At 43.1% G+C, this 12,841-nt stretch overlaps 1 protein-coding gene across 2 annotated transcripts in view; it reads right to left on the minus strand.

Annotated features, from left to right (window-relative positions):
• Positions 1–12,841, minus strand: part of si:dkey-199f5.8 (beta-1,4-galactosyltransferase 3) — a 30,650-nt gene continuing 17,809 nt past the window's right edge. For both annotated transcript variants that reach the window (XM_046302093.1, XM_046302092.1), the window contains exons 2-7: positions 9,006–10,302; positions 7,718–7,953; positions 4,392–4,579; positions 4,037–4,159; positions 3,759–3,863; positions 1–3,533 (exon numbers count right to left, since the gene is read on the minus strand). In XM_046302093.1, the coding sequence (XP_046158049.1) occupies positions 3,296–3,533; positions 3,759–3,863; positions 4,037–4,159; positions 4,392–4,579; positions 7,718–7,953; positions 9,006–9,294 (1,179 nt within the window). In that variant the 5' untranslated portion in view covers positions 9,295–10,302 and the 3' untranslated portion in view covers positions 1–3,295. The remainder of the gene's footprint in view (positions 3,534–3,758; positions 3,864–4,036; positions 4,160–4,391; positions 4,580–7,717; positions 7,954–9,005; positions 10,303–12,841) is intronic.

Below are 12,841 nucleotides of genomic sequence, written 5' to 3' on the forward strand. Positions count from 1 at the left end.
TCCACTTCACCAGTGTTTGACTAATCTTTTTGTTTATTAATCGTTGTATAAGGCCACTCTGGACTGTGCAGACTTCATTTAGAGAGGAGGAATTAAATCAGAAATACAGTATCACATTGTCCTTGTTACATTTTCAATGCCCTGCGGTGAGCTCCATCTCCTGGCGCAGTCACCCTGGACAGCATATCCACATCATAATGGAGTAAAAGTCAAGTTATACATCAACTGAAGCAAACTGAAGAGTACAAATAGACATGATATGACATAATAAACCACTGCATGAAGTGTTAAAAAAGTACATGGTGCATGTGGACATATGTCTTACGAATCACTACACAAGCATACACGGTTGCATGCTTCAGGAGACTCAAATGTGAAGTCATGTCAGCGGTCTGTGTGTGGTTCTCTGTACATCCCACTCATCTAATACAGGGTCTGTGTGTCATGCATAATCAGGCTTCATATAGAGTAGAAAAGGTAAAGACAGCCTACATAGTGAAGAAGGTCATTCAAGAGATTCCTAGATCAGATAGTAGCACACACACACACACACACACAAAAACTCAGCATACCCGGAGTAAGTGGAATCCCATCTATTCCCATGTCACCATGCATCCGCCAGCACAACTATCAGGCGTCCAATGCTTTCTCTCTAAGCCATCTTTGGTTTCAGCCAAGTGGCACGAGTCCTCTATGTGATGCACACACAGAGGTTCAATTCCCAGTAGGGATCTAGATTAAACAATCATATTGGTCAGGGGGTCGAGACGGTGTGCAAAGAGGAAAGTCAGAGGACAAGCCATGCAGTGAGGAGGACATTGCACTGGGGAATTCTAGGGGTGACAGATTTTAGACAGCACAGAATGAAAGAATGGCTAGTGGGGTAATGCTGTAAATGCTAACCCAGTGTACCTATATCAATCTTTAAATCAGTGGTTCAGCAGAATCAGTACAACCAATGAGTGTACTACACAGTCTTACAGGCATCAGTTCTCATGTCACTTACCAGTGCCTGATTCCGTTTATAGACCATAGTGGTTTCTGGTCATCCATGGACAAAGTTCCTGGTTTTCAAACCTTTCAGCCAATTTAGAGTATGGAGATAGATCCCAAGTCTCTGACTATGGAGAGTCCACTAGGACTTGAATCCCTCAGTTTTAAGCTACATTGACAATCATAGGAAACCAACATAAAAGCTCCATAAGGTAATGAACAATAACATAAAACACAAATGGAAAAGACAAACCACCATTCTGATGTGAATATAGCCAGCCCACCTGAAGGTAGTGCATTGACCATTTCACCCGCACCTATTCTATTTGACACAAGGCAAAATGCAACCCCACATCAATGCAATCTAGGGATTGAAGGAGATAATTGGAGAAAAGACACATTCTGATTGTAGCGATAAGATGAAACCCAACCATACCAAAACGCTGTGCCCGAACTGTGAACCTACTGTGAGAAAATCCTTCAATAAATCAGCCTGATTATTCAGGGCCTGTATTGTGCGTGTGCCTCAGACTAGGTGTTCTGATCTAGGATCATGGTTGCCTTTAAGGTAATAATGAATTTGATATGAACATAGAAAACCTGATCCTAGATCTGCACTCCTACTCAGACGATTTATGAAGATTGGGCCCAGGGGGCGACTACCATGCTAACTGCAAACAGCACATACCCCCGTCAATATTCAGGAGAGCAGCTTCACTTCGTATAATATTAAACTGTAAAATCAGTTACATATGGGTCGTTCCGAAATTAGTGCCAGTTACAAATATTAAAAGCCTGTTATATTAAGTGAAGTGCCCTTTAATACTGACCACATGGAACCTTTTGTTCATATTAAATCAGATTTGACATTTCCCTCTAAGCATCCTGTGACTCCTAGGAAGATTTTAACCCACTTAATTTGAAAGCCCTAGTTATTTTGTTGCTTTGACAAAGTAATTTCTGAAGAGTTCATTATTTCATGTGATTAGTGATTCATTTTAAAGTAAAAAAAAAAAAACGAAAAACAAACTGAACTCTCGTTTTAATATGGTGAAATGCCTTTGTAAATATTTCTCTAGTCAAATCATAGCGTACAAGCAGGTGAGCTGGTTCTACTCTTTTTGGCAATTTTCTGGTGGTTTTTTTTGTGGAAAACAGAGCCGGTTGAACATAACACGTCTACCCTGTTACCCATAAATAGACAGGCTAGAAATGTTTGAACAATTTAATTTGCATTAAAATTGCCCCTCCCTGTTGCACACACACAACAAGCTTCCATTTCCTCTGTCACAAGGGGATTTATGGCTGATTTAACCCTGTTACTTTATTTGGCACTTACTATGGTCATTTATTTAATTTAACCTCAAGATGGGAAAACGTGTTTTGAACATGTGCTCTTTATGGCAGATTGTTAAAATTGGGTGAAATCAAGTTTTACACTACTCAAAAAAGGCACCTAATTGGCAGAAAGACCCATATGCCATTGCAATATCAGTAGCATAAAATGTTTTTTTCATTTATTTATTCTATCCCCTAATCTCGCTATCTATCACTAGAAACCGGTTCCATTCATAACTCTCGACCTGAAGTTCTACTAAAAAGGAAAAATAGAACAAGACAGGTGTTCTAAGGCAACGGGGGTTTTCGGCAGCGATATAAAAGCTCATAGAGTCAGTCTTTTTTTCTCTCCTCTACCATAAGTCCCTTTCATAGAGTCAAAGTCAGTGGAGTGGTGAGATATAGCTGGAAAATCAGAACTAGGGTGGAGAATGCTACAGTAATTCATTCAGACAGACAAAGCCTCGGCCCACAGATTCTATCTAGGCAGTGGAGAGCATTGGTCTTCAAGTTCAAAGTCTGCTATACTATTGATAAAGTTTCAGTTGAGAATGCTGATCAGATCAGGGGAAGGAACAGAAGGAAAAGGCATGGCCTCTAGTCCAATAGGGGGAGCCACCCACCTCTCCCGACTGGAAGTAATTTAAGAACTAATTCTTATTTACAATGACAGCTGATGGGTTAACTGTCTTGATCAGGGGCAGAACAACAGATTTTTACCTTGTCAGCTCGGGGATTCGATCTAGCAACCTTTCGGTTACTGGCCCAACGATCTAACTACTAGGCTACCTGCCACCTGTAGGCATTGATATGAGGTTCAGTTGAAGGGTGAAGGCAAAGAAAGGAGCGCTTTAAGGGCCCAGGGCCCCTCTGTCACATCCCTGCTCCCAGGCATAAGTTAGGAGGGGAGAGTCGGCGGCAGGAGGGTGAGGGATGGGAGTGGAGTGGGTAAAGTTGATCCAAGTCAGTGGTTCTGATGGAGCTTGGTTAGAGGTTTGGCGGGAGCTTCGACCGGCGGCTTTGCTGGGGCTTTGGCAAGGATCTTGGGGGACGGAGCCGTGGCATGCAGGCCCGCCTCTGTGCCGATGTGCACAGTGATGTTGGTGTAAAGGGGGAAGTAGTCACGTGACAGCACCTCATACTCCACCGTGTTCATGCCGTCCAGCTTCCACGTCTGGCGCGTCTTGGCCAGCATGTTGAACCTAGGGGGAGGCAGGGAGAGGTTAGTGATGGACTGTGGGTTTGTTCAACAGACCTCTGTCTTATTCGACAGAGGGCAACATTCAGAGGTAGCAGATGGATATGTACAGATAGGCGGCACATCCCATTTAAAATAATCTGAACTTGTCACCCTACTGAATGGACCCCAGCCATACACAAACACATGCATGCAATGCACACACGTGTGTGTCAGTCTTGTACCATACCTCCTGGGGTTCACGTCGTTTCCCTTGTCCAGCTTGTGTTTGATCATCTTGTATCGGCCAACCTTCACCGATGGACGAGAGATGAACATCCCTCCTAGGGATACTCTGAGAGAGGGATCGGAAAGGAATTTTAATTTAGTTATCAATTATAAATAATAGGGTTATTCAGTGTCTTCAAATTGTATCATTTTGTTCTGTCATTTTGACCACAATGGGTCCATAGCTCAATGAATTGGCTCAATGTTCCACCCCCAAAACTGCCAAGGACCCCCTCTCACCTGACTCCAATGTCATCGTCCTCTCCTCCCCAGCCCCAGTAGTTGTTGGGGAAGCCGTTCATCTTCAGGTAGTGCAGTGGAGACAATGCTGACACCCCTCCAAAATACATCTTGTATGGCAGCCTAGGAGAATGACAGCAGATTCAAATAAAAATATAGGATCAGATAAGGAACAAGTCAAATCAGAAATTAGTGAAGCCACACAATGAAAGAACTAGAGTATTCACAATTAAAATGGAATACATTGTGTTGAATAAACTTGTGAAAATCCAAGAGAGACTTACAGTGAAAACAGGAACTAATAAACCATGAGGGGGAAAAAGAAGCCAAAATAAAATAAAGAGAATAGACTGACTTGTATCCAAACTTGTCCATGGCGATGGCGGTGTGCTTGGGGTTGGCGTCGCACATGTAGGTGTTGCGGTCGTCCTCAGGGATGAGGTCCACATCATGGAAGAACAGGCAGTCCCAGTCCTCCTCCCGCATGGCCTCTCGGAACCCAACGTTCATCAGCTTGGCCCGGTTAAATGTGTAGTTACCAGCCTAAAGAGGCACAACAGACAGTTATTTATTTTTAGAGACCCTTACGCTAGCAACAACCGAAAAATATTCAATCTTGACATGGTTTCTATACAAATAACAATAGGTTATTCAATATGAACGTTCAGTATTTCCCCTAGGATTTTTTTTAGCAGTGGTGGCAAGGGTAGCGGGGTGCATTGCTGCAAGTGGTAGCGCAATGACATGCTAGCTGTTCCCATAGACTTCCAGTCATTGAGCTAATGACTATCCATTTAAAAGCTTGTCTCAGCAGAACGATAGCTAGATAAAGATATACATGGCAAAAAGTATGTGGACAACTGCTTGTCAAACATTATAAAATCATGGGCATTAATATGGAGTTGGTCATCCCTTTGCTGCTATAACAGCCTCCACTCTTCTGGGAAGGCTTTCCTCTAGATGTTGGAACATTACTGCGGGGACTTCCTTCCATTCAGCCACAAGAGCATTAGTTAGGTCGGGCACTGATATTGGGCGATTAAGGCCTGGCTCGCAGTCGACATTCCAATTCATTCCAAAGGTGTTTGATGGGTTTGAGATCAGGGCTCTGTGCAGGCCAGTCAAGTTCTTCCACACTGATTTCAACAAACTATCTCTGTATGGACCTCGTTTTGTGCACAGGGGTATTGTCATGCTGAAACAGGAAAAGGCCTTCCCCAAACTGTTGCCAATTAAGAATTCCCTTCACTGGAACTAAGGGGCTTAGCCCAAACCACGAAAAACATCCCCAGACCATTATTCCTCCTCCACCAAACTTTACAGTTGGCACTATGCATTAGGGGTCAGGTAGCATCCGCCAAACCCAGATTCGTCCATCAGACTGCCAGATGGTGAAGAGTGATTCATCACTCCAGTGAACGCGTTTCCACTGCTCTATAGATGAACTGATTTGTTGGAAAGGTGGCATCCTATGACGGTGCCACATTGAAAGTCACTGTGCTCTTCAGTACAGGCAATTCTACTGCCAATGTTTGTCTATAGAGATTGCATGGCTGTGTGCGCAATATTATTTCATCTGTCAGCAATGGGTGTGGCTGAAATAGGCAAATTCACATTGAAGGGGTCTCCACATACTTTTGACCATTTGGTGCATAAATCATATTTGGGTCCCCGCTGCTAAATGAATATAGGGTAAACACTGACGACGGTGGTTCCATACATGACAACACAATGACATATTGTGTCCATACAACAATAATGGGTAATGGGGTTAACCCGTTAAATATACGGAGTGTGCGACTTCATTTTTATACAGTTTACTCTCTGTTACTGGTCTCGTAAAGCCGACCCTAGGCAACACAGGTCTGGTTACAATGTCTCTGTTGGCATAAAGGAACTACATCACTGCCTAGGTTACTACTTTATCTGCTTGAATAAAACCACTGCAAAAGGTTTTGCCTGCAAACTTTGGTTTTGAATCGCACCGTGGATCGCATTAGTGGAAACCAAGACTGGTCTCAGGGCTGGTTGTAAGCTACATATTTTCAAGTCACGTCAGGGACAATTTTTACGTTTTAGCTAACCTGCTACGTTAATAATGCTCCTAACCTGCTATGAAAAGTCACTTCCTCTTGTCAAAGCCGGCAGACCTGCCCTGAGAGCAGTGAAATTATCCACTAATGATATACAGCGCTCTGGCATGTCTGCATCGTGATTTGTTGGGGGGAGTGTCCGGAAGTATATATTTTTTCCCCTTATCGACAGGCATTGAATTACTAGTTCCTCTATGCCAGAAAAGTCCATAATTGAAACCAGACCCTAGTCACCTGCAACTATTCAACATGGAAATGAATTGTGTCGTCTACATACAATGAAATCAATAGTCTGATCATTTACAGTACAACGGATCACCTGTAAATCGATACAATAGTACAGCATACTCAAATGGTTTAATAATATTCACAAAATTAGGATTTAAAACATCTCAAGAGGATTACACCTAATCCATGACAAGATATGACATTTGAGAGCATCACTGAGGTCAATAGAATGAGTAGTATTTGTCCCTGTGGTTCAGTATGTGTGCGCGCGCGTGTGTGTGTGTGTGTGTGTGTGTGTGTGTGTGTGTGTGTGTGTGTGTGTGTGTGTGTGTGTGTGTGTGTGTGTGTGTGCGTGTGCGTGTGTGCGTGTGTGTGTGTGTGTGTGTGTGTGAGAGAGAAACTATGACAGCTGAAAACATGAAGATGCTTGAACTGCTACTAGCCTGCATTATCTTGTTTGAGCTGAGTGCAATCTGGCACTGGTTATGCAAAAATACTGCACACATGCAGAGTCATGAATAAATGCTTTAGACATGATGCTGTAACGTCTTTCTAATGACAAATGCCTTAGAGTCTCAAAATTAAGCTGGCTCTAACTTGGTAGAGGTTGGCTTGGCATTCATATGTTGCAGGTAAACAACAAGCAGGCAGTGACAACTTGACTAACAGTGTGAGGGTAAGACAAAGTGCATGTTTAATGTGTAAGCAATGTTGTTAAGAAGATTAAGCCTTCCGGTGAGCATCTTTCAACCACAAGGCTGTGTGTGATTCCATGGTTAGGACACCAGAGGGTGGTTTTGATCTAGGCTGAATGTATACTTGGCCTCACCACTACAGCTAGAAGGTAGTCCATTGAATATGTTTTTGGTCAATTGTAGGAAGTGTAAAGAACATCTTCATACAGATAGGCTGTGTTACAGATTGCACAATCAATTGATAACATTCATATTGTCTTTAAAAACAGCAATCAGCAGTTGAAACAATAGTGTTTTTCACAAACCCATTTCGGTAAAAGGCTGAAGGATGGGGCTGGAGAAGTGTGTAACCACTCCAATTCATAGAGGTATGGATGCAAGGACTGACCATTCATGACATAGTTTTAACCATGTTTTGAGGCTAAGCAGCGTTTGTTTACATTTACTTTGTTTACAAACATTGGAGTAAACCAAGCTTATATTTTCGGTTCTCATGGAGTGTGCCAGTTGAACTAAGCTCATGAGGTATTTATAAGTTATATTGTTCAAGAATCAAAATGGGTACATCTTCATTTATACACCTAAAAATGTATGTAGCAACTGAAGATTGCCCCTTTAAAAATTAACCTTCTGAAAGTGTGTGTGGCTGCACATATGCATTTCACCTGGTGGATGACGTAGATGCCGTAATTGAGCTGCTGTCGCTGTAGGAATGGGTGAAGGTAGTAGAGGAGGAACTTCAGGTGGTGCTCCCGGTTTCTGTGGGGAATGATTATGGCGGTGCGGTGCCGCGCCTCACAGTCAGGCGGCCTGTAGCGCCCCCCGCGGACCACCAAAGGATTCTTCCGCGCCACTTGGGCCAGTGTCAACCCAGAGGGGAAGATGACGTGGATTGGTCCACCTGAAAAGAGAAACGGGGTGAGAGGAAGCCAGATGTCAAAACGGCATTTTATTGTTATACCTATATCATAACACACACCAATTAATTAAAAATCTGTAGGTTGTCCATGCTAGTATGCTCATTCTAACAGGGTTTTTTGGATTTGAGATCAAAACTTTTACATGAGGCGACAGCACAGAATGCAGCGTGCCCCCTTTTATCCATGCTGTTCTGTCGTCTCTCAAAAACATTGCATCTCCAATCCAAAATGCTGCAGTAGAGACAAAAAAGTTTTAGCTTCACTGTCCAAATAAATACTTAGGGGAGTGTAGCCTATGTGCTTTGAAGTGTCACTTTTTTTTATTTCAATGAAAAAAAGTAGGAAGTTGGACACAAGGTAAACTGACCATTTGAACACAAGTATATTCAGTCCCTCTAATGGAAGCGTACAACAAACTCTCCTGTTGGGTCAGCCGCCACCAAGTCTCAGCTCAGTTTGAATGATCTCAAAGTCAAATCACATCCTTCCTTCTCTTATCCAGGGCCATCATTGAACATTGATCCAAACCTGACTTTATATGCGAAGCCAAGGTTCCACCATATCATGTCTACTCAAAATTCTGGTAACTATCCCAGAAATCCTAGTTGAAGGCCTCCCGGAATCACAACATTATAAGCAGGAAATACAGAATTCTCCAACCAGGATTTGGCAAGCCCGCTACCCATCCAACCTGGTCAGATCAGTAGCTAACTAGCAAGGACAGTGGCATGTGTGGAATTATTTGGAAATTCCCTTTCACAACAAACCAACCGAGGCTTTCTGACTGCCCACATTTCACATTACGTTTTCTGGCACACTAATCAAGTATCTGAGCCACTTTATTTTTACGAGAAAGTATTGTTCTGGCATACAATATAAAAAAAAAAAAAACATTCCCTTTTCAGTTTCATTCTGAAGAGGGAATGAAGTAAGAGATACAGGGGGAGGGCTGGATAACTGAAGACAGTGGCTGGTGAACTCAAGAGAAATAAGATGGGGCTGCCAGTTCTAGGACTTGTGTGTGTGAACTCACCTATCAGGGGAGACGTCTTGGGGCAGTAAGGCATGTCCTCGCCCCGGCCGTGGTGAGCCTTGGCCAGGAGGGACAAGTTGGCGTAGACGTCACCGCCCGTGTGATTGCTTGCGTGGAGAGAGCCGGCACCGAACGTCCCCGTCGCAGTGGTCTCCAGCTTGCGGAAAATCCTGATGAAGTATGACACTCGCTTGTGGTAGCCCTCACGGGACAGCAGCGCCATGACAACCAGCTGGACACCCAGAAACATGAACAGGTAGCGCCATTTTGACTGTAGCCACGTCGCCATGTCACCGGCTGTGTCACAACAAAGGACCTTGGAGAGCGGTTTGGTGATATGTTTGGCTTCGTTAGTCTTAGCAACCTAAGACTAACTACGGGGGTGTATGTTTTTACTGTAAACACCTGTGCACTGTCAGTACTGGACAACTGTATGATATGACAAGTGCAACAGGCAATGGGTACGGAGGTGTATGAATGAAAAGTGCAAAATCCTTGAAATGTTTCTTATAGATATTATTTTCAGATATTGGAGTGTAATATGAAGTTAGATCAAGTTTATAGTAAAAGCACAGTGAGAAACCAATAAAGGCACTTTGGTTTAGCTGATCACTGGAGAAGCAAAAAAAGGAGGCAAAAAATATCCTGAATAAAAATATTTTATTTCAACCTCTTGTCCCACCACAAGTTGAGATGTGTCAATCTCCAAAGTCTGCTGGTGGCCCTCTGGTTCATTGATGGCGTGTGGTGGCTATGCCAGCCCAACATCATGCTATTAGAATTCCATCAGTGTCCCAACCACCACCACAGCTCGTTTGTTTCCAGTAAAACGGCTGACTGGGTGCTGTTGTGCTGCCTTGTGTTCTCTAGCCGCTACTCTCATGGGGGCCCTCTAAACAAAAAGCCACCAACAACAAAGGGAGGATAGGCAGCTGTATAGGCCTCTATCTTTTACAGGGGATTATGGTTTCATTTGGCTTGACAAGGCTGGCTGCCTAGAGCGGTAGGAAGAGGGAGTGGACCAAAACCAGTACAGTGGGAGGAGTGGTCAGGGTCTGTATGTGTATGTGTGTATGTATGTATGTATGTATATATATATATGTATATATATGTGCGAGTGTTAAGGGGTGTGGGGACGGGGCAGACAGAGAGCAAAGAGAGAAAGGGGGAGGTCCGATGGCGACTGCGGCTATTGTCCCATTCTGACTGACACACTGGGCTGAAAGACACTTCCAAGGGGAAGGGGTCCACTGGGCCTGACAGACAGGGGCTCGGACCAAATCACGAGAATGGTGCTCTGAAAGACAATGAGATAGGTAGGTGGTTAAGAAGTTGTTACGATTTAAATCCTATAAACAATCCATTCTTGCTGCTAGCATCTTTCCCAAATAGACTAACTGTTTACCACAAATGATGCACAGCCGGAATAAAACAGTTTGTTTTCAGCTAAACAGAGCCAGGAGGATTCAGGGATAACAGGGGCTCCAATACGGACGCCTTCGTCGATAGACCACTGAAAGCAACCGAGGAGAGGAAAGAGACATGCTTATAGAAACTGAAGGGAATCCAGTTAAAAAGCAGTGGTCGTTCTAGCGCTAGGCACTACTACCTCCTCAGACAGACCATAGAACGATCGTGGGTCGTTAAACGGTCCTGCTACTTGTGCTCATGTAATCCTCTGTCCTTGCGATGGCCGTTGGAGAATATCCGACACGCCGGCACTCATGGATCAATTAGTGCTCATTAAAGACGCCAGCCTCAGACTAACTCTAATCCTAATCCCACATGGAGAGCCTGGGGATTGGCAGAATGGTAGAGAGATACAGAAAACAGGATGAGAGTGTGTGTGTATAATAATGATATGTAGCAGGGTTTCTGATAGCTGGCTTTTGGCCGTAAATAAAAAAAATTGAAACACTGATAAATGAAATTACTGAATTGTAGTCGTCGTACAATACATTGTAGAATAATAGTGAAGACATCAAAACTATGAACACATATAGAATCATGTAGTAACCAAAAAAAGTGTTAAACGAATCTAAATCTATTTTATATTTGAGATTCTTCAAAGTAGCCACCTACTTGATGACAGCTTTGCACACTCTTGGCATTCTCTCAACCAGCTTCACAACATTCTTCAAGGAGTTCCCACATATTCTGAGTACTTTTTGGCTGCTTTTCCTTCACTCTGCGGTCCGACTCAATCCCAAACTATCTCAATATGGTTTAGGTAGGGAAATTGTGGAGGCCAGGTTATCTGATGAAGCAGTCAATCACTCTCCTTGATAAAATAGTCCTTACAGCCTGGGAGGCGTGTTTTGTGTCTTGTGTCATTGTCCTGTTGAAAAACAAATGATAGCTCAAACCTGATGGGATGGCATATCACTGCAGAATACTGTGGTGGCCATGCTGGTTAAATGTGCCTTGAATTCTAAATAAGACAGACTGCCACCAGCAAAGCACCACCACACCTCCACCTCCATGCTTCACGGTGGAAACCACACATGCAGAGTTCATCCATTCACCCCCACCACATCTCAAAGACATGGCGGTTGAAACCTCCAATTACTCCAATTTGGACTCAGACCAAAAGGACAGATTTCCACCGGTCTAATGTCCATTGATCATGTTTCTTGGCCCAAGCAATTCTCTTTCTTATTGGTATCCTTTAGTAATGGTCTCTTAGCTGCAATTCAACCATGAAGGCCTGTTTCAAGTAGTCTCCTCTGAACAGTTGATGTTGAGATGTGTGTGTTACTTGAACTCTGAAGCATTTATTAGGGCTGCAATTTCTGGGGCTGGTAAATCTAATGAACTTATCCTCTGCAGCAGAGGTAACTCTTGGTCTTCCATTCCTGTGGCAGTCCTCATGAGAGCCAGTTTCAGCATAGCGCTTGGTTTTTGCGACTGCACTTCTTGAAGTTCTTGAAATTGTCTGTATTGACTGACCTTCATGTCTTAAAGTAACGATGGACTGTCATTTCTCTTTGCTTATATGAGCTGTTGCCATGATATGAACTTGGTCTTTTACCAAATAGGGCCATCTTCTGTATACACCCCCAAACCTTGTCACAACAACTGATTGGCTCAAATGCATTAAGGAAATAAATTCCACAACTTAAGGCACACCTGTTAACTGAAATGCATTGCAGGGGACTACCTCATCAAGCTGGTTGAGAAAATGCCCAGAGTGTATAAAGCTGTCAAGGCACATGGTGGCTATTTGAAGAACATCAAATATATGTATATATTTTTTGGTTACTACATGATTCCATATTTTTTTATATATTTTTTTAACCTTTATTTTACTAGGCAAGTCAGTTAAGAACAAATTCTTATTTTCAATGACGGCCTAGGAACAGTGGGTTAACTGCCCGTTCAGGGGCAGAACGACAGATTTGTACCTTGTCAGCTCGGGGGATTCGAACTTGTAACTTGTGCCATTTCATAGTTGATGTCTTCACTATTATTCACTACTGGTATTATACACTATTAGAAAATAGTAAAAATAAAGTACAAAAACTCTTGAATGAGTAGGTGTTCTAAAACGTTTGACCGGGAGTGGGTGGGTGGGTGGGGGGCGTACGTACATGCACTTAAAAAAAAATCATCATCAACTGGTAATTGAAGCTCGCTTCCCATTCAAATGCATAGTCAACGGAAGGCAGGCTTCATCAGCACATCACACACACCACTTTGCAATGAGCTGGAGGCAGTATATATTTTGAAAATGTATAGCTACTTACAGTGCATTCGGAAAGTTCAGACCCCTCGACTTTATCCAAATTCTATTACAGCATTATAAAAAAAAATGGATCCCCCCCTAATTTCACACA

Source organism: Oncorhynchus gorbuscha, linkage group LG15, assembly GCF_021184085.1.
Source record: "Oncorhynchus gorbuscha isolate QuinsamMale2020 ecotype Even-year linkage group LG15, OgorEven_v1.0, whole genome shotgun sequence".
Taxonomy (NCBI): domain Eukaryota; kingdom Metazoa; phylum Chordata; class Actinopteri; order Salmoniformes; family Salmonidae; genus Oncorhynchus; species Oncorhynchus gorbuscha.